The following is a 22,282-nucleotide window of genomic DNA, read 5'->3' as shown; positions in this document are numbered from 1 at the left end:
GTCTGCAGAGGCCCAGCCCAAGGGAGGGGGTGAGTCCTGCATCTTTTGTATTCTTACAGATTTCCCCACTCCACCCACCACCCTCTTGCCCCATCCATTTATCATTGTTTACCCGAGAGGAATCTCGAGCTTTTTGGGTTTTGTTTTGTTTCGCTGAGAAGTTACTGGAACACAGACAAGAGGTATGGGAAAGGTTGAAAGGTAATAGGATAAGGGGAGGCTTTCGCCATGCAGAGAGCTGGCAAACCGTCATTTTGGATCTCAACTGACACATAATCAGAACTAGAAGTACATTGGAAATCGGCCCAACATCTGGTTAGCTTTCGAAATAGTTGGTCTATAGTTTTCCAAAGCTGGCAGTGCTTGTGTGACTACAGCCAAGGAGACTTCGCGTGGCCAAACAAAACACATTTTTTGCCCATCATTTACCTGGTGCTATTGTGGTCTCTTTAGCCAAGGTGTCTTTTCATGTAGCTTTGGTCTGGATCTTTCCTACCCCTTTCTTGGGTGGGGGCTCCTGTTAAGGAGGCAGAATCCAGAAGTCAGAACTCAGAAGGGAAGCTTAGGAACTGGTTCCTGACATCACGGAGCCACACCCTTCCCTTCTATTTTGGACTCTTTGAATTTGTTGGGAGTGCCACCCGCGCCTTCCCCCCGAACCCTGTGATCACTGGGTGGAAGCAATGCAAAGGGAGACCCTTTCTGACTCATTTGGACAGAGCAGGATCTGACCCCAGCGGGAAGAGAAGAAGGAGGCATGTGGTCTGCTGGAAGTCTGAACGTGCTAGCGCGCCTTCCCAGGCCATGTGAAGTACATCTGGGTTTCTTTGGAATTTGTCTGTTGCTCAGCACTTAAGGGTTGAAGCAAATAGGACAATATATTATCCCAGTGTTTATTTCAGTCCAAGGGAATGGCTAGCAAAGAAACTCCATCAGGCTTGCAACAAAATGCGCGCACACACACACATGTGCCGGTTCCCTGTTCACATGCATGTCCTTGTCATATCACAACATTGACCTTGTTCATTAACAGCTCTCAACCACTAATTTGTTTGGACCCAGAAGAATATCTGGAGCTTTCAAACGGATGCACAGGCCTTGAAAGCCCAGGGCTGGGATGGGATAATTGAGAGTAATGGAGGGGTGTTAGAGGCCACAATGGAAGGAAAAGAGAGATACGAGAGCAACTGAGGCCCTTGGCCCACAAAGAACTTTGGGGAAAGAACAGAGATGTTTTCAAAGGGTTTTTTGGTCTTTTTTTTTTTAACCAAGTTTTTCCACGTGTTGCGTGGGGTTGACCCGGTGCTCTGTCTCCCCGTTGGCTGGTGGTAAAATCTACTTCACATAGAATGCGTTGCAATACCAAGTCTGTTTTGGGGAGAGTGCCTTGAGGAGAGAGGTCACCTTGGGCCAGTGGTGACCACTCCAGAGGAGGCATGAGCACAAGTAGATCATGTCATCCCCGCCAGCTGCCTTCCAGGGGTCTTGGCAGGCCAACGTTGCCTGTCCCTTCCCCTGACCGTCTGCCTCATCACTTCCTTCCAGCCCCGCCCCCCCCCCTCCCCCCCCCCGCCCCCAAGGATCCCCTACCCTCCCTAAGTTCTACCACATTCCTTGCAGCCATTCCCTGTGCAGCTTGGGGCAAGGTCTCACCCAACCTCAGAATCCTACCTGAACAGCCCCTCGCTGAGTCGGCCCCCAAATAGCAGAGCATTTGGAAGTTAGCTGGATCTTGTGCACCTTTGGAATTGTCCTATTCTAACTGTGTGCCAACTTGCTCTGTGACCTTGGAGGCGTGACTTAACACCTGTGGGCCCTCCTATCCAACTAGAGGAGGAGTTGGCACTGGAATCCGGCTCTGTGAAGTTCTTGAAGGAAGTGTTCTGTCCCTCGAGGTCCCAGCCCCCCTCACTTCACAGAGATTGGAGCCACCAGTTGAGGAAGGTCAGGATAACCTTGGAGTGTTTATCTTCCTGTCCAGAGAAGATTTTGCCACAGATTTCCTCATTTCTGACAAATTCTCAGAGAGTGGAGGCAGTCCCAGGAAAGAGATAGAATGGAGTGTGCCATGGAAATTCCAGAACCAGCTCCAGACTCGGTCTGTCCTGTTCTGCCGACTACCTCCACACTCCTGAGGGAGCCGGCAGCTGCGCCCCTCCCGCTGACCTCACTGAGAGGGGATGAGGGATGGCCCGACCGAGGAGCATTTCTTCCCCAGAACCACTGGCTGACATTTCCCAAAGGGCCAGAAATGGGAGGGCAGGGAGATATGAGGGTGCTGTTGACATCTCTGGGAAAAAAAAACAGCCCCCCAAAGATTCACTTGGTGCTCTTCTTGCCATTTAATAAACCAGGATGCTTCAGAGTTGGACATGGAGCATCAAAATGGGATATAGAACCCGCAAATTAAATTTTCGCTGCAATCAGATTTTTTGATGAAGCCACGTTGGTGAGGCACGCATGCAAGAACGACCCAGCTCAAGCCCTCAGGCCGTCCCTCACCCATGTCATCTCCTTGGCATGGCTTTAGCCTTTGGTTCGGAGCTGGAAGGAATTCAATATAGCAAGATATATTGTTATGGTTTATTACGTCAATGTGTGTGTGTAGGAGTCACTTAGAATCCAGACAGTCAGCTCTTCAATGCTATTCTCCACTGTTCTGTCAAGGTTCTAAATGAAGCGTCATCTAGTACTCAAGGGGCCGTATTTCAAGAGTTCCGAGAAGTGCCACCTTCCCCCCTTTTGTAGAATAACAGGAAAAGACGTGCTTTAAGCACAAACAATCCATTCAGCTCTCCAACCTTGGAGGCTAGTAAAATGTTTGTTTCTGTGAGTGTGTTTTTCCAGAGCCACGTCACTAGAGAGATAAGGATTTGAGGCAACCCTCACCCCACACCTGGTCTGCTGCAGTGGCCCTCACAGGTCCTCCCACCGCCCCGGCCCCCAGGTCCTGCTCTGGGGGAGAGGATACCAAGTTCACTGCTGGACTTGCGTGCACTCCTGTCCTCTTTCCCATCTTGGCTTTTTGTCTTTGAAATGCCATCAGCTTTTACTGGCAGAAAAAAATGATTCTGTTGCCTCTCAAGGACAGACCTGTGCTGTTGGCATCTTTGTATTTGCGCCTGTCATAAGGGGTAGCCCAGTGTCTCTTGCCAAGGCTGCCCCTGCCTGTGCGCTCGTCGGCTGCCAGGTGCTTGAGGCGCAACTATGGGGCATGAGTATGACTGTAATTTCCTTTCCATCTGGTCCGTTCCTCTGGGTTTGCATTTGCCCCATTGTGGGATGTGTCTGATACGGGGGCTACCACTGGTGGGATGCAGACCTGGCATGGGAGGGCAGAGCAGCACACCATGCAGAAGTTACTTTGTTTCCATCCCTGTTCCGAGCAGCCCCACCCCCAAGTATGTCCAGGAGCTTGTCACCATTGGGGGCTAGCACATCTTCCGCACCTCTTACGTACCTACCAACCGCCCTGCCCTTTTTAACAAAGAGAACAGGCCTTGGGCCACGTTGAGTAGTATCCGGTAGGCAGTCTTTGGTTAAAAATGGAAAAATGTTGTCTTTTTCTTTAGTACAGTCACTGGCAGTGTTGCAGCAGTGCCAGTTCCCCGTTTACAAATGGTGATAGAAAATGTAGGTTTTAACATGTGGATTTAAGTTCCATCCATGGAGAACTCGGCTGCAGTGAGAGTTCATGCAGCGCCGGTCATGACAGAAATCACGGAGATGGACGCTGGGTTGCCGAGGTGGGGGCAGCACCGCTCCAAGGCGCCTTTTAGGATGAGTGGGGTGCTTGATGAGGCGACTGCACTGACAGCTTGCCCCTTTCTGGGTTCTAGGCATGGATCCTGAGAAACTCGAGCAAATCCAGCTCCCAGTGCCCGGTGCGGCCGAGAAGACCACCTACAACCACCTCCTGGCTGAGAGGCTCATCAGGATCATGAACAATGCTGCCCAGCCAGGTGCCTGGGAGTGGCTGCTCATGGGAGTGGTAGAGGCAGAGGGACCAGTCTCCCAACGGTGCACCAGGAATCGTGGGTTCTAGACCTGGCCTTTCTGGGAATGCAGGCTGATCCCAGCCGCTCCTGGGCCGTGCATACCCTGGGCCACCCGTCCCGTCCTATCCAGCCATGTCTTCACCTCGGGGTCTCCTCCTCTTGCCTCCTCCATGGTGCTTGTGCCAGACTCTGTCTTTCTCCTCCTCTATACCCAACCTTTCTTTTGCCAGTTTTGCCAGTGTCTGCAGCTTTCCTCTCAGGGTGGCCAAGGCCATGTCTGAGCATGAACCAGGCTGAAAGCGTGCGGCGTGGGGGCGGTGGGGGGGAGGTTCAAATCAGGGTCTCTTGGTAGTACAAGATGTGCCCAGCGTCTGGCACCAGTCAGCCCAGTTCTGATATTCTTGCTAAGGATCTGCAGCCATAGCAAGGGCTGGAAATAGCAGGTGGAATGAGCTAGTACAGTGGTTCTTAAGTGGGGATGACTTTGCCCCCCAGGGGACGTTTGGCGATGTCCAGAGACATTTTTGCTTGTCACAGCTTGAGGAGGTGGTGCTATTGGCATCTAGGGGACAGGGCTGCTGCTGAATGTCCTGTTGCACACAGGGTGGCCTCCATTGACAGAGGATCAGAAACAGATCTGAGCTCAAGAAACCCTGATTGCAAGGCAATCTCTCTAGAAACAGAGGGGCCAAAAAAAAAAAAAATAGAAACAGAGGGGCCATTAGGATGTGAGTGAGGGCATAGCAATGGGCCCAACAGAGACATGGTCTGGTTAAGAGAGAGCCACTGCTCTGTACAGTAGGAACAGTCTGTGGATAAACCCAGGTCAGGCTCAGAGGGGAAGGGCAGGGCTGCGGGTGATAGTTGCAGGCCGGGACTTGAGATGTCAAGGGGTATGGGTTCCATGAGGCAGCCAGGAGCCCAGTGCGCCTTTGGGGAAGAGAGTACAGAGGCTTGGGGAACTGGGTCCGTGGATAAATGTTGACTGAGTGCCTCTTGCATGCCATCCACTGTGTGCAAATGAGCAAGGTAGAGGAAGTGCAGGACAGATGTGGCTCCTGCCTTCTAGGAGCCACAGCTGAGGGTCTGTGAAGTCCCAGGGGTCAGGGACCCCATCTGGAGAGACACTCTAGAGCTCAGGAGTTCAGGGTCAGAACTAACATGGTGGGACTCACAGGCACGTAGGTGGTTTTTAAAGCCGCAGGAGAGAAGAGAGGCACTTTCTCCAACCTCTTTAGAGCACCCATTGCAGTGGGTTTTTCCAGAGAGTCCTGGAGGGAGGGTCTGTCACATGCCCAGTACCGTGCCTGGCACGCAGCTTGGTTGCCATTGTCAGAAACCCTACTCAGAAGAGCTGAAACAATACTGAGAAACAAACTACTGGCTTGTGTAACGTGAAGTCCAGTGGAGCCTGGCTTCAGGCACAGCTGGATACAGAAGCTCAGACAATGTTTTCAAAACTATTTTTGGACTCTCCCACTTTGTGTGTTAGCAGGATAACTGCCAGTGGTAGCTCCAGCCATCTCTTTCTCTATGGGGGTTCTGGATTCGCCTTAGACACACTCTGGGCAGTCTGGTGGGAAGGGTGGATTTGGGGTCAGTACACGGAACACTGTATGAAAGATCGACAATGTTGGCAAGGCTGCAGATGTGGCTGACGTGGATTGTAATGCTTGTGCCACCCAGGATGCCACCACTGTTCCTGTCCTGCCCTCAATCCAGCATGAGGAGAGGTTCTCTTGCTCAGTGTCCAGCATGTTGTGGCATTGAGCCTTATTGGTTCTGATTGGTTCCCTAGCTCATCCACTCCCCAGTCCCTGTGACTGGAGGAATAGAGCACCCTGACCGGCCTGGGTGATGCTGCTCCTCCCTGGGACAGAGCAGAGGGACTGGCTTCACCCAAATTATAGACCCAAGAGTGGGGTTGGTGATTCTCCAAAGGAGAGAGGGGGTTCTCGTTCCTGAGAAGAGAAAGGAACCCAGCCAAGGAAAGCAACCACAGATGACCACTTTCTCAGCCTTCAGGAATAATTAGTAATAATCTTTTCCTGCCTCCCCTCCTCTGAGAAAAGGAGTGCAAGGGAGAATTCGGCGTAGGCAGTTCAGATGGAACCTTCTATTACAATCGATGGGGGAGGGGTTGGCATGTGAGTTCTCTGTGTCTCCACTGGATGGCAAGGGTCCATCAGCTGACCTTGTTAACCTCAAAGTGGGTAAAGCAAGGAACCTTGTTTAAGGGCTTCCCCCTGGGGGATGCAAGGCTGACCCTGGTTTCCCCTGCAGATGGGAAGATCCGCTTGGCCACTCTGGAGCTCAGCTGCCTGCTCCTAAAGCAGCAAGTGGTCACCAGCACGGGCTGCATCATAAAGGACGTGCACCTGGCCTGCCTGGAGGTGAGGGCCCGCTCCCGCTGCCTGTGCTCCACGGGAAGGGGGAGGCCGTGGGAAGAAAGCTGCTGGGTCCTGGGTTTCGCGGCACCAGTGAGAAGCAGTGCCTAATAGCCCTGACGCCCCCCCTGCAACCCACTTGTTCCGGTGGACCTACCCTTCCTCTGAGGCTGGCTCCGTGAGCCCTCCTAAATATTAAATTTCAGGAATTTCTGTTAGAATTATTGGCTCTGTATTTGCCAATCAAAATTTTGTTACTTTGTGTATTACAAGAATTTTATACATAGCCAAACACGTGCACTCTTTTTATTTATAGTTTATTGTGCTAATATCTACATTCATTGTTTTTAGTTTTTATTGCTCTCTCCCTTATTTTTCATGTTTATTTGGGAACATTTAGAAAATACAGAGGTAAAAAGGAACAAAAACAGTAGACATTTTGGTGTGTCTGTCCAGATACACATGCACTGACGTTTATAACCATGTTTTATAACCCAGTCACCCCGCCTGCCTGTATGTTAACAGCTTTCCGTGTCACTGCTTAGAATCCTCTCTTCTGCCTGTTTTAATTTTGAGCTCACCCTCCTTCCGTCCCTCCCTCTCTGTTACGAACCACTTTACAGATTTAAGGATGTGAGCCCAGCTTCTCATCTGCTTGATAAGCACGCAGATTTTGGAATTGGTAACTTAACCCAACTCACCGGCCTCCCTCCCACCTTCCCTCTCTTTCAACAGGGCGCCAGAGAAGAAAGCGTTCACCTAGTACGGCACTTTTATAAGGTGAGTTGCCAGAGCGCTGGGGAAGGTGGTGTGGTGTGTGTGTCACATATATGGGATTGTAGTATCTGGGCGTGCGCATGTACAGATCACAAGTCTGTGGTTACTTCTTATACCTGTGCATACTGAGTAAGCCGTGTCCAGACCCCTGAGCCGCGGGCCCCGGGCCCCGGGCCCCTCTCTTTTGCCCCTGCTCTTCTTATTGTACACCTTTGGAGGGCTCACCCCTAGAGTCTGACAGTTTGTTTCTCAATTACATATACATTTGTTTATTGATGAGTCTACATATAAATTGGGAATTACATGCATGCACGTGACTAAGTTACATAAGTAAATTAACATGTTCGTGTGCTATGTATGTTTCACGAATTCTGTGCCTGTGTGTTATTTATGACGGGTATGCCAAGGCACCTCATGCAGGCTTCTAAACGTTTATCATTAAGGTTATTGAGACTTTGTACAGGACACCATGACTCTGAGTCACCAAGTAATTTGTAGATTTCCTCTTCAGATTCCAGATGGTTAGTTTTGAAATATCTCACTGGGATGGCTTTGTTTTGCTCATGTATCTAAAGCGTGATATGTTCTCAGGGCAGTGCATCATCTGGCAGCAGCAGATGGATTAATCCACATTCACACGGGTGCTGTGGCTCCCTGGGTTTTTGACCTCAGCGTCCAGTCAACCAGAGTTTCTCTGTCGTATTGTGTAGTCTCTACAAACTGTTGTGGATTTAAGGCACATATGCACCAGATCCCTTTTCTTGGCAGGAAGCTTTTTAAGCCACTGTCCATTATTATCAGTGTTTGCTGACAGAAAATGAGGTCTTATAATCTGGAAACCCAGCTTGCTAGGCTCAGACAACCCCATGCAGCTGCAACATGGTGGATGCACCCAGACAAGGCTGGGCCACCGTGGGCCCCCACGGAGGTTCCAAGCTCCCCATGAACCATCCTGAGGGGCTTGGCCTCTGAACGAGGTTACATGTCCTCAGCAAATCCAGAAAAGAGTGGGAGCCTTATGGCTGCATTTGTCATCTCTGGGTCTCTTTCCTGGGTAACTGCTCTTCGTTTGTTTCCCCCCTGGAAAGCCTTTACATTGCAAAATCAGAAAGACAGAGATATATAGGTAGATATTGTCCAGAGGGCTTTTCTGTATCTTTAGCAAAAGGAGAGCTGTATTTAAATTGTGGCTCTCTTCCCCCTACCCAGATTGTTCTTTTATCCTGTAAGGTATATACCCTAAGTGTAATGTCTCAGAAGCTTTTGGATATTTTCAGGGTTGTGATTTCTGCGGTTCTTACATGATACTTATGCAAGAATATTCAAGTTTATTTGTAGTTCTGACAACTGGAAAAATATATAAAGGACCTTCTTTTCCCACCCTGACTATGTATTTGTGTATGTGTGTGCGAGAGAGAGAGAGAGAGAGAGAGAGAGAGAGAGAGAGATTCAGGACTTAGGAGACAGACAGGACAGTTCCAGTAGTCATGATGCATTCAGTTGAATCTTTGCTCCTCCTTAGCTGTGCTCCTTCCAGGGGTGACCATAATGACCATGAGTGTTAGCATTTACCAGCCCCAACTTAGTGGCAGGCTCTGTGGTCAGCACTTTACTTGGGTTAACTCATGTCATCCTCACAGTGACCCACATAAGTGTGGGCTGTCATTCCAGTCTTGCAGTGAACCAGAGAGAGGCTCTGAGAGGTAAAGCTGGGATTTGGCCCCTGGTTTACGTGTCTCAGAGCCAGGCTCTTACCTACCGCAGCCCTGCAGAACTACACAGCCCCATAGGTGTGCCTCAGAAATGAACAGAACAAGCTATATAATTTTAGTGATAAGTACGCTTAATTATCCTCTTCCTTTCTGTGGCATGGAGCCTCATAGATTTAACATGGCAACAGAACCAGGCTTCCCATTTCTCCAGTCATCCACAACACATAGATGATGTTAAACACTTGCAATTCTATCCACTTTTATATTTTAATTATATACGGTCTTATTTTTGTTGTCGTTTTAATTAGCTGCCTTGACACAAGAAATCCAACTCTATATGCTTAAAAAAAGGAGAGAAACATTGAGAGGTGCAATATGATATTGGGGCTTTCATTTGAGCGTGTGTGTTCGTGTTCACGTGTGTATTTTACTTCCTGATGATTTACGAGAACTCACTAATGAGAACCAGATGGCCCCAAAAGCTATGAACTGGAGTTTATAATACTTTGGCATTTATGGAAAAAATATGCATAATGTCTCTCCCTTACTTCATTTTAGGGAGAAGAAATTTTTTTGGACATGTTTGAAGACGAATACAGGAGCATGACAGTAAGTGATGGGCCAGGATGCACTTGGTCACCTGCGAGGCTCGTCCTGCAGATCCATGAGAACGCTGTCTAACCGGGGCCTTTCTGACCGGACTGGTGGGGAAGTGAACTGGAAATGGTGCCTTCTCATCTCCACCAGTGTTGAAATTTCCGATGACCCTCATGCTATTTGGGCTATGCCATAAATGGGTCAGAAAGATTCACTTTGATACAAATACTCTTTGACTGAGGACCCACACCATGTCAGGAGCTGCCATCACTAGGTCCGCTGTCATCGTTCTTGAGAGCACGAAGAGGGAGGCAGGCTGCGGTTTGGGACCTGCTCCCTGCTGGTTGGAGGGGAATGAGCCCATGAGAGAGCACGGCTTTTCACAGAACAGAGGCAGCTTCTCAAGAGTGTCTAAGCTGTCACTTTAAGGGGAGGAAAAATCTGTGTCTTGGGAAACAGAGGCTCATGTCTCACATACCTGGCTGCCTTGAGACCTCGTGGCAGCCTTAATGTGGGCTCACTTGACACACTTGCTGTGTGAGGGTATAGGCAAGGAGCCTGTGTGACCTGCCCCATCTCCTTCCTTTGGTGAGGTTTCCTATGATGTCTCTTCTAGATGAAGCCCATGAATGTGGAGTATCTCATGATGGACGCCTCCATCCTGTTGCCCCCAACGGGCACGCCACTGACTGGCATCGACTTTGTGAAGCGGCTACCGTGTGGTGACGTGGAGAAGACCCGGCGGGTGAGTAAGCGCAGGTGGGACCCACCAGCCATCTAGGTCAAGAAACTACCTTCCAACTCGCTTTGGAAGATTGCGTGGATGGCACCCCCCTGGCCACCTGCCACCAGGAGGAACTTCCCAATCCTAAATCAGGATTGAGATTCCACTGTGTGAATGCCAGGTGGGCTGCCTTGGCCAGTGCAGAGCAGGGCCCCTAGCCCCAGGCTCTGGGCTGCTGTCAGGCACCTGTGGGGAATGAGCAGAGAACAGGCAGTCCAGGTGAGGCCCTGGTGTGAAATCCTCTCCCCAAGAGGCTTAGGACCCTCGGAGATGGCGTGACAGTAAGGAATCTGAGGGCGAGGCACACACAAATGAGATTGTGATTCTTGCTGGCCTGCTCTTGTGTGTGAAGAGCAGAGAGGTTCTCAGAACCCTGCTGGAGTGTGCATCCCTTATCAGCACTTTTTTTCTGAAGCCGTCTCGCAGGGCTGTTCATGGTATTTTATCTCTCGCGTAAGATCAGTTTCTTTCTTAGAAAGCACCATCACCTCTTCCTAGAAAATCATTCCCTGGAGACGTGCATAGGATAAATTAGATGAGTTCCTTGCCCTCTACTTCTCAGTTAATCCCCGTCTAACCAGAGTGGCAGAGGTGTTAATTTTGGGATTCTGAGAATCAGGAGTGACCTGCTGGATCTGCCTCAAACAAGAGGCTTCCGTGGCTCTCCTCTACCAGGTAATGATGATGCCTGGGAGGCCTGGTAGAGAGGGGAGTGCAGAGGAAGTCCGACCTGTGTGTTGAAAGTCAGTCCACATTCCCTGCTGTCTGACCAAACCCTCAGACCTCACCGCAGGACCCACCCTGTCTGAGCCAGTGACACCCTCCTTCCTCATGCTCCCAGCCAGCCTGCAGGCCCCGCGGCCAGAAACACAAGCATATCTGTGGGTGGCACTGTTTGCACTGGGCATCTTTGGTACCGTCTTTACCAAAGGGCTGGTTCTGACGTACATGTGTTATGTTGGCAGCTCCTTCACAGGCGGGCACATATGTAGCCTTTGGTTGGCCTCAGAGCTGTTCCCTAGCAGGGCTACAATGAAGGTCCTATCCCGAGGTCCATCTCGTCCCCTGAGGCGGAGGTCCAGAAGGCTGTGAATGGTGAGAGCTGCTGCTCTGGGTTGCATTCTGCTTTCTTTTTGGTTCCTGGGCCACCAGTTTTCTCAGCACTTAGATGAGCTCCTGTTTGATACAGAGTGAGTCATTCATGTCAGTTCTTCATATGAATCTCCTCATGTAATTCTACAACCATTTTAGGAAGTTGGCATTATATTAACCCATCTTGTAGAGGAAGAAATTCAGGCATGATGAGCTTAAGTGATTTGTTCCAGGTCCCCCAGCTAATAAGTAGCAGAGGTAGGACTTGGTGCAGGCAGTGTGGCCTCCAGAGCCGACACTCAGCCACTCTGCTCTGCTGCTTCCCACTGCTACCATCATTGTATTTAGTAGCCCTACTTGGTGCTAGACACCAGGGACATAAAATACACTGCTGCTGTCCTCAAGGATTCAGAGTCTAGAGGGCAAGGTAGGAAAGGCAGCATTGCCAGTCTGTGTGGCTGAGGCTCTTGCTAAAGGGTCATGGGGTCAGGCCTCTAATCCTACCTGGGGAGGGAGGTGGAACGGGCAGCAGAGGGATAGGTTAGGCAGCTGGAGAGGCAAACGCCCAGACAGATGTGGCTCATTCCCGCACATCCAAGGAGGGGACATGGCGGGAGCTCAGGGTGAGGGAGGCTTTGTGGTAAGTGATGAGGCTGGAGGGGGCCGATCTCAGGGGCCTTGGAGCCCTGTAAGGACTTGGCCCTGTTAGCTGATTCCTGATATCAGCCCATGTTGGCTTGGGGTAGATAGCCCTGATCCCCAGGAAATAATGGGAGACATTCAGGGATGAGGCATATGGCAGAGGGAGGGTTGCTTGGGCTTTGGAGTTCCTTCTCCTGTCTAAAAGCAGCATGTACCTGGCTACCCAGAGTCATTGTGGGGACTCTGTGAAAGACAGAACACAGAGGGCCAGTAATAGTTCTTGAGGGAAGGGTTTCCTTTCTTCCCTTTATCCCTGACATCTCACTTGATTGTAAGTTTCCAGGGCCGAGCTGCCCAGCAACCTTGCCCCAGATGAGATGCACAGCTCACCTGCTACCTGGGAACGTCTGGCCTTCCCTGGGGTCTCTTGTTCAGCCTTTGTTTGACTGATGAGTTTATAAGACCAGCTCTCAAGTTATAGCTCCCTGGGTTTAGAGCCAGGGAGAAGGTGGCACAATATAGAAGGTAGGGCTGCCCATCTCAGAGTAAAGCCATCCACCTTATCCCCTGTGACTTCCGGATTCAGTTTCTGAAGAGGGATTTTGACCACTCACCTCAGTCCGGTCCCCGTTTCAAGGCAGCTGTTTAGAATCATCCAGAAGCTTACCTCCTGAGCCCATTTCAGACATCAGAACATAGCAGTGTGCTTTGAATTTGAGCTAAAGGAAGTGTATGGTTTAGCAAGCAATTGAGGGCTTATGTGGTTTGTTTCAAGTTCTTTGCTTGTATCCAAAGAACATTCCATTTCATCCGTTTGGATTCAAAGGTTTTCTCTTCTTTTTTCTTTTCTTTTTTTCCCCCCACCAAGTAGACTTTTTTTAACCTTTAGGAGGCTGACCCTTTCAAAAGTCCCAACCTTTTATTTTCCTTAAGGATTTGTCAGAGAAGTTCAAACAACCCTTACTAACACATCATTTCTAACTTGTAAAATAGCCCCCCATATAGTCACCAGAGAGCCTACTGGATGCCAGATACTGGGCCCCACAGGTGCAGAAATGATCCGGGCAGGGAGGACAGTGAGCGCAGAGTCCCTGAGATGCATAAGAGTATAGCATGTTCAAAGAGCCAGAGTCGCGAGCAGAGTAAGGGGAGTGAACAGGACAGGAGGACAGGCAGGCCTTGCATCAAACTGGGAGGCATCCACACTAAAGTCATATTGTCCCTCTTGTATTTTGCAAATTACACCCTTTATTCTTTCATTTGACATGTTTGTTGAACATTTTCTAGGTGCCAGGCACTGTGTAAAATGCAAGAGCAGACAGTGAAGAAATAATATAAAATAAGACCAAAATAGCAAGAGTACCACCAAGCCATGCCAGCTGATAAGGGGAATTCACATTGAAATGAAGGTCATGGGAAGTACTGGGATCTGATGAGAACATGTAAGCAGAAATGGGGATGTGGGCTGGACCTTTCCCAGGGGTAGTTGAGAGAAGCAGATAAGAAAGATCACAGGCTCATGGGACCAACCCAGGCTCGGTCCCAGTGCCAACTGTGTGACATTGAACAAGTTGCTTACCCTCCCTGAGCCTCAGGTCCTCACATGTCCTGTCATGAGGGCTCCAGCCCAAAGTAGATAATAAAGAAGGACTGCAAGGTGCCCACCAGACAGGAAGTATTTAGGAAATGTTGGCTGAACAGGGGTGGAGCAGCCTAATGTCTCAGGAGGGAAAGAGAGTTTTTAGTGATCTACTGAAACTGAAGGGAAGAGAAGGGAGTTAGAGGGAGGAATTTCTGGTGAATCTTAAAATCTGAATTTAAGCCACTGGCCATCTTTCTGTGGTAATCTTGGAAGCCGTTTAAAATAAATTCAGTTGCGTGAAATTTTATTTGCCCCTGAATTCTGTTCCTTGTTCCCACGTAAAACCACAAACAGTTTTTGTGTTTATCGCTGTTGACCATGAGGAAATAGGATATTTGCTTTATTCTTTGGATGTGCATTATGCATTAAAGAACATCTCGTAAGGTTTCAAAAGTAGAGGGAAAGAATTTCCCGTGATTTCATCACCCTAAACAAACAAGTTTTAGACCTTTTTCGTGTTTCCTCCCCATCTGTGTGGGCAAACAGCACTCCCCATCTGTGTGTGCGGACAGAAGATGTCCGTCTTCTCATGGCGGCAGGAAGAGTGCATTGTGGTCATCCTTCCAACCTCTCTTCCTTTCCTTTCTCCCTCGTACCATGCAAAACTTTCCAGGCAGTTTTAATTTAAATCACGTTTCTTACTGGTGCATAAACATTTATCTGGCTAATTCTGCCATAATGTACTTAGGCATTTTCCTTCCTGCTGCTAGACATTTTGGTTCATTCCAGTATTACATTATTTTCAACTAAAATGTCATGAGCAGTTTCACAAATACAGTGTTTTCTTTCTTTTGGCTTATTTCTTTAGGATAATTTCCCAGAAGTAGAATTTCTGGTTCAGGGGGCATGGATATTGTGTGTGTGACACTCTCTGTATTGCCAAGGCGCTTTCACAACAGGCTGTGCCCACTTTGCACTGCTTTGGCACCCTATTAGGAGTGACTGATTTTTCATAGCCACTTCCACAGCCTGGTGGGCTTCTAATCTGGGTGACTGACCCCTGAACTCCGTGGCTTGCAAACACGACAAGGCATGCAGAGAGAGGGCTAGACCTGAGTGCTAGGTCTAGGGCTGCCTCAGAGTTCGGTGGGCACACCTCCAGGGTGGCTCTGAGATCAGGGCTGGTAGGTGTCCTATTCCTAGAACTCAAGCCTGGGCTCGGGGAATTCACGTGACTCACTCGCCTACGTCTGTTTGACTCTGAAACCCTCCTGCCGCATTGTAGTGGTCTCATTTCCCATGGCCCTCCTGCAGCGCTAGCTCCCAGGTGAGTTGGAGCATATGGGGCAAGCCTCTTTATGTTTGAGCATACTCAGTTGTCACCCTTTCTGAAACTGATGTATGCTTCCACAGTCTGTCTTCCTGGCATTCTGTGGAAGCATCAGAAGAAGTAATAATTCCTTTTTCCTTTTTAGTAATACTTTTTAAATTGCATGTTTGTTTATTTGGCAAAGTAAAGAGAAGCACTCAATAAAAGCCTGGGTCCCAAGCCTTAACTCTTTTGAAGGCAAAGGCATATGGCTGGAAGAACATAGACTTTGGAGTCCATATATTAGCTAAGTCACCATGGGCAGGCTGCCATCCCTGGGCTTTGATTTCCAGTCTGTAAAATGGGAACCATGGAAGATTGTTGAAAGGCTTCAGGGAGATGACATAGTCCAGCCCCAACAATACCTGGCAGGCCTCAGGTGAGCAGGGGGGCATGCTTATTGTTTAGGGGGCTGTGGGATGAATTTGAGGACCTTTACCCTGGTGGTTTATCTCTCTTTTGTGGATTCTCAGAGTTGTGGAGCTGGTGGTCAGCATGTTCTATATTCTATATATTTTTATTGTTGTTTTATATTTTTCATATTTCTGGAAATAACTTCCATTTAATGCTTGCAGAGCAAAAGCAGATGCTTTACCCAAACAATTGATACTCCTTTTCTATTGGAAGGTTTCTGGTTCTCAGAGTGGTGGTGTATAGAAAGCTGTACATTTCTCTTTTCTCACCCTCCAGTGAGGGCCTGCTTGATTTCTTATGCCTTCAGAACCTTTGAGAGGAATGGATTTTTTGACATAGAAATGAAGCATTCACTCAGCTTGGACCTGACCAGTGGGCCTTTTACCTCCCATCTGAGGCCATGGCTCCTTGTTTGAGAGCTCAGATGGCCATGTAGTTCAAATGGCCATTCACATGTTGGGCTTTCTGCACTCGGGCTGGTGCAGGTGTATGCATTTCCCAGTATGTGTGGTTAAGTGATTCACATCAGACACTACCGGTTCTGAGAGCCCAGCTCAAGCATCACCAGCCATGTGAACTTTAGTCTTCCTGAAGGGATAGACTGCTCCTCTTTAGCTCTGTCTCCTATGTAACAGCTTTACATTGCAGCAGGGCTGCCCACAGTCCCTGACACATGGTGGGTGCTTGATAAACAAAAGCTGTTCTGATTTTTTTTAATGAAACTACACTTCTTTTCTTTTCTTTTTAAAGATTTTATATTCATGAGAGAGACAGAGAGAGAGAGAGAGAGAGAGAGAGAGAGAGAAAGGTAGACACATAGGCAGAGGGAGAAGCAGGCTCCCTGCAAGGAGCCTGATGTGGAACTTGATCCTGGATCTCAGGATCAGGACCTGAGCTGAAGGCAGACACTCAGCCTCTGAGCCATCCAGGCATCCCTACACTTTTTTTTCTTCTGATTGTTGCAGATGGCTTAGGAAGGCTATACTTCAAAAAAGCTGGTAAGAACAGTCAGATCGACTCTAATGCCACCACCATCACCATCATTATAATATAAACACTAACCTTTCTCTAGTGCTTATGATGGGCCTCAGAATACTTCCAGGAGATACGATTGTTCTTCCAGTGTTCTACATTAAGAGATAAGGAAATGGTTAAGGTCTCCTGCCAGTTCCGGGCCAAGGCCGGGTTAGGCTTTAAACATGCCGGTGGGTATCCTTGTTGCCTGGGTCAGCAGGCAGGAATTTGCCCCCTGCTTAGTTTGGGGGGAGCCACCTTGTTACACGAAGGGCAGCCTCCCCTCTCAGTGGGCCAGGCCTGTAGCCTCAGAACTGTAAACAAGAAGACCAGAAGTGGGCTGGAATTCATCGTCATGTGGCTCACCAGTGGCGACAGTGGTTTGTCCCTGTGCCCTCCCCTGTGCCCAGCTATCGAGTGACGAGTACAGGATGGCTGCCCCTTCTATGGAACATATGCTGGCTGCTTCCCCCCTGCCCTGACCACCCAGCATTGTCTCAGAGCCTCCTAGCAGCCCTGCAGGGCAGGGACTACTGCCCCTATTTCACAAATGCAGAAATCAAAGCTCTTGGAGGTCAGAAGTTTCGCCCTGTGAGTCTAAACAGACCTTATGTGTCTGACTCCAGAGTTACTTCCCTCAGGCACATGCCTCAGGTTGGCCTGTCAGCTCTGGCATGGACCTGGCCTCTCTGATGCACTGCACCTCACTTCTTAGCCTCTCATCAGTGGACAGCTTGGCCCCTATAGCACCCAGGTTTGGGGCGCTATCATGACAAGCTGAGTCTGGAGTAAAAGATGCTTTCTGCACAGACTTCTCTGGTTCTGGGCTTGAGATTCTGTTTTTTTCCTGCTCTCTGGAAATGTCTGATGGCCACACTGGATTCTACCCAGATACTGCTTTCACGGGCCAGGAACCCCTGTACTGACGGAGCTGCCGCTGCCCCCAGAAAGCTGGCACTTGGGAGGGGCACTTGGGACACCTGCCAGGTGCCAGGTCTGCCTTCCCACCCACTGCACACCTCCTGGGGTAAGACCCAGGGACAGAGATCTGCCATGAATGCACTCACCCAGGGACGGGGAGGGGCAGGACTTTAACAGAGTCTGGCTGGCTCTGAACCCCATGAGGGTGTCACCCTCTTCTGCCTTCCCTGCCCCTGCATTCACGAGGCGACACTGCAACACTGTTATTTGTGATTTCAGATTTTCAGGTTTGGTTGGAAGAGGCCTGATTCTTGCCGTCCCTGGGGCAGGTCACTTTGCCTCCTTGGGTCTCAGTGCCTTGTCTGCAGAACAGGGCTGCCTGCTAAGCAGGGATGTCTTGAAGGTCACATGACACTGGGGGAGAGGTCCTGGCAAATGCCAGGTGCTTAGTGGAGGCAAAGTGTCTGAAAGCTTTGGAGAACTGAAAATAGGCTGTGCCCCTTGATTTGATTGATTGATTGATTGATTGATTGATTGATCGATTGGCCTTGCTCTGAAAACAACAGAGCCGTGATGCTGGGAGAAATGGACTTTGCTTCGTTTTATTTGTTTGCTCACATTGAGAGGCACTATATTATTCTTCCACATGGAACACTTCACCCCAGTAACTCCAGTTTCATTCTCCTCTGCCCCCAAACTGTCCATCCAGGCCATCCGGGTGTTCTTCATGCTCCGCTCCCTGTCGCTGCAGCTGCGAGGGGAGCCCGAGACCCAATTGCCACTGACACGGGAGGAAGACCTGATCAAAACTGATGACGTGCTGGATCTGAGTGAGTTGTGGCAGAGGTGGGGGGCTGGGAGGGGCACGTGTACCACCACGCTGGCCCCAGCGTCACTGAAAAGGTCGGCGTGCCACCTGCCTTTGCTGCTGTGGTTGATCTGTCACCAGAAGCTAACAGAGCGTGCATGTCCCACAAGACTCTCAGAGTGGGCCCTGGAGCTGGCAGTCTATCTGCGGACTGCTTCCCAGAGCCCAGAGGGAGCGGGGCGGGTGGTCTGCCAAGAAGTGTGTGCAAGGTGTTTGGGATCTCCAGCTCCAGGACCCCTGCTATCCACATCACTGTGGCAGTGCTACCTTGATTGGTTTTGTGTGTTGGGTTTCTGTAGGATTCTAACGATTAAAGGCCTCTGCTGCGAAAAAGGGGGAGACTTTTAAAAATGCAAATCACCAGCCAATAGGTGGAGGCTGGAGAACCATGTGCTCAGCCTGCAGCCTTGGGTGGCCTCCCTCACCACTCAGGCCCTCAGCTCTCCTTGGCAGCATGAGCATGAGGGTGTGATTTAACAGTGATAGTGGGTATAAGCCTGGTCACACTCCTATAATCTTTCTCATACACATATAGTTCTCTCCTCCAGTTACAATAGGGCACAAGCACATGGATAGGCAGGGTGCTTTTCTGTTTCTTAAAGGTATTGTGATATGGTAGGATTCCTTGGTTATAAGAGACAGAAAACCCAACTTAGGCAGGCTTCAGGAAAAAGAAAAGTGAATTGACTGGTGTCACTAGAAGGTCCAGGAGTACCTCTGCCTTCAGGTATAGCTGGATCTAGGTACTCAAGCAATGCCATTAGGAGGCTGCTACCTACTGTTTTAGCTCAGTTTCGCTTTGTTCTGGCTTCACCTAGAAGAGGAGGGCTCACATCAGATACTGACAAGGTGACGGTCCACAGCGTCCAAATCTTCTGAACCAGCTACACAGCCCTGACAGAAACAGGGCTTCATTTTTCCTGTAACTTTGATGGAATTCCACAGCAGGGCTCTCATTGGTCTGGCCTGGGTTGGTGGACCATCCCTGAACCAGGTGTTGTTAGAGGAATGTGATTCATTACTGGGTGAGGCCAGGGTCACATGGCCAGCCCTGGAACTGGGAGATAGGACCAGTTTCTTTTCTACTCTATCACCTGAGAGGGAGGAGGGAGTTTGCCCTCAAAGGAAACTCAGAGATGGAAGCTGAGCAAGCAGGAGCAGTAGATGGCTACTCTTTGTGGCACATGGTAAGGGCAGGGTCTCCCTTGTCTTAAATCAGCTTTACTGAGATGCAGTTTACAGCCAGTAAAACTCAGTAAGTTTCAGTGTATAGTTGGGTGAATTTTGACAAAAGTGTTCAGTTTTGTGACCGGTAATCACTGAGGGTGGACATTTGATCCCCATGCCCCTGTCCTGCTGTGTATTCCTTGGAACAAATGATTGAAACCCCCACAACTTAATTTCCTCATCTGGAAAATGTCGATGAACTTCCTAATATGATGGGCTTGAGACTTGAGCAGAATATAACATGAAATATATGATGGAGCATAGTGTCCAGCATACAACTGTGCTCAGGAGACTGTAGTCTGTGTTACCTGCTAATAAGGTGATGCATATAAAGAGCTCTTTGTGAATAGAAGAGTCTCCTAAAGTTGGGATCCCTGGGTGGCGCAGCGGTTTGGCACTTGCCTTTGGCCTAGGGCGCGATCCTGGAGACCCGGGATCAAATCCCACGTCGGGCTCCCAGTGCATGGAGCCTGCTTCTCCCTCTGCCTGTGTCTCTGCCTCTCTCTCTCTCTCTCTCTCTCTCTGTGTGACTATCATAAATAAATAAAAATTAAAAAAAAAAAAAAAGAGTCTCCTAAAGTCATTATTAATGGCTTTTACCCACTTGTCTAACATTTTTTTTTGGACTCTTTTGAATATTTTTTAAAAAATTTTATTTATTTATTCATGAGAGACATGGGGAGAGAGAGGCAGAGACACAGGCAGAAGGAAAAGCAGGCTCCATGCAAGGAGCCTGATGTGGGACTCGATCCTGGGACTCCATGATCACGCCCTGACCCAAAGGCAGATGCTCAACCACTGAACCACCCAGGCATCCCTTGTCTAACTTAAAAAAAAAAAAAAAGATTTACTTATTTGAGACGGGGCAGGGCAGGGGAGCACGTGTGCACAGGGAGGGGGCAGAGGAAGAGAGAGAAAAACTCAAGGAGACTCCCTGCTGAGAGCAAAGCCTGACTTGGGGTTGGGGCTCCATCTCACAATCCTGAGATCATGACCTGAGCCAGAACTGAGAGTCAGACACTTAACTGACTGAGCCACCCAGGCGTCCCTTAATTCTTCTTGTCTTCTTCTTCTCTTTTTTTCCTCTCTCTCTCAGAAGAACAAGGAAACTAAGTGCCCCTTGGGCTGCTCTATGCTCATCTTCTTTGGTCCTTTCCTCTTGAGAAATTGCCATCAGGATTTCTGATGGCAATTTCTTGATTGAGTTGCCTGCAGAGCACCATAAACCAGTCTTTCTCTGATTTGATTCAAGGGAAGAGGGAAACAGCTTGCTTTCAAGGGGACCACTCCATCAGGGCAGCAAGAATGTTTGTATCCGTGAAATGGAATTAAATTTTATGCTGGGAATTCACATTCCTTCCTCCCCGACTCCCACCCCACCTAGAAATGGCCTGCTGAAATAAGGGTTCCAAGTATTTCACTTATCAATTTTAATTGATTAGATTGCTAGTTGAGATCACTTAACTGAGCCCTTTTGGGTAGTTGGCCATTAAGAAAGTAATGGCTGTTTGTCTTTACCCAGTGTGATCACAAATTATGTCTTTGCTAAAGAGGGCGCCTTCCAGAAAATACTAGGAATTATGGATTTGATGAGCATATGGTACTAGAATGAGATATGCACGTGTTGTTGTTGGACTTTGTTTTCTTCTTCTTTTTTTTTTTTTTTTTATTCTGGTGATTATTCTTAAATGCTGGAACACCTCACCTTCCAGTGGGGAAAAATCAGTATGCTTTGCATGTCACAAAGTACCTTCTATGTATATAAAATGTAGGCAACATTGTAATGTAGGCAAAGGCATTCATATTTGCCATTGCTTGGAAGCTGGGCCTGCTTCTTCTGAGCCTAGTGATTTGAAGAAAGCTGACTCAGGGAGAAATGCTGGGGGCTGGTCAACTTTTATGGAAGGTGATGTGATACGGGCGGACAAGCTCAAAGGCATGCCAGTTCCACACCGCAGGAGAAGGTGAGTTAAAGTGTATTTACTGACTTTGTCACGCTCTGATAAGAAACCACAGTGTATGGGTACACAGAAGTCATGTCACATGTCTGCTGACCAGCTGCAGGCCTCTGGGCCATGTGTGCCAGGTGAGCTCTGACAGGGTGGCTTCAGACAAGGAGCATTGCGGAGGCCATCGCCCCTCCAGAAAGAGGCAGAGCTGACTGTGCTCGAGCCTGTTTTGTTTTTGCTGGACAGGAGAGTGGCTTAGGGCCCAGGTCCAAGACTGGCAGCCGTGAGCGGGAGGGAGGCGAGATGGGAAGGGAGGACCAGCTTGACTAGATAAAATAGATTAGACTTTTAGAGAGAATGGCACCATGAATCTCCACATACCCCCGCCTTCAGCTTCAAGGGTTATTATTCTTTCACTATGTCTCATTCCATCTGCTCCACCATTTCTCTTTTCAAAATACCTGCCCTACTTCACCCCCCTCTGAGGGTAGTAAAACCAATGGAAGACATCATACTACTGCATCTATAAATACTTCCCTGTAACAGAAAAGGACTTGCGGCTGCTCTTTGTCATAGAATTGGTCGCCACCATCACAGATAGTGAGCTTCCGCAGCCCAGCTGTGGCTCTAGGGGAGCCAGGGAGGGAGGGTTGGCTGGCCATGCTGACATCTGCTTTGGCCACCCCTGGTGTGGTTGGAGGTCATTGGCCTTGTGACCTTGCCCAGGGTCTTCATGTTTGTGAGGCTCAGTAGCCTGACCCTTAAAATGATTCTAAAACCACTTACAGGGAGAGACATTGAAAATCAAATGAGATCATGTTGGTGAAGCACATGGTGCCACACTTGGGTTCCTTCCCAGCCTTTTCCATGTGGACATTCAACATGTACTTGTTGTATCCATACTATGTGCTTCCCTTACTTTATCTTGTATTGAGCACCCGCTGTATGC

At 49.0% G+C, this 22,282-nt stretch overlaps 1 protein-coding gene across 9 annotated transcripts in view; it reads left to right on the top strand.

Annotated features, from left to right (window-relative positions):
* CLEC16A (C-type lectin domain containing 16A) overlaps window positions 1-22,282 on the top strand; it is a 196,139-nt gene that overhangs the window by 75,897 nt on the left and 97,960 nt on the right. For all 9 annotated transcript variants that reach the window (XR_012000645.1, XR_012000644.1, XM_072753856.1 and 6 more), the window contains exons 13-18: window positions 3,840-3,962; window positions 6,282-6,391; window positions 7,121-7,165; window positions 9,433-9,483; window positions 10,088-10,216; window positions 17,999-18,119. Coding sequence is in view for 7 of the 9 variants with exons in the window: in XM_072753856.1 (XP_072609957.1) it covers window positions 3,840-3,962; window positions 6,282-6,391; window positions 7,121-7,165; window positions 9,433-9,483; window positions 10,088-10,216; window positions 17,999-18,119 (579 nt within the window). In the remaining 2 variants the exon portion in view is untranslated. The remainder of the gene's footprint in view (window positions 1-3,839; window positions 3,963-6,281; window positions 6,392-7,120; window positions 7,166-9,432; window positions 9,484-10,087; window positions 10,217-17,998; window positions 18,120-22,282) is intronic.

Source organism: Vulpes vulpes, chromosome 3, assembly GCF_048418805.1.
Source record: "Vulpes vulpes isolate BD-2025 chromosome 3, VulVul3, whole genome shotgun sequence".
Lineage (NCBI taxonomy): Eukaryota > Metazoa > Chordata > Mammalia > Carnivora > Canidae > Vulpes > Vulpes vulpes.
Note: the sequence above shows the minus strand (reverse complement) of the source record. Positions and strands in the feature narration are given on the sequence as shown.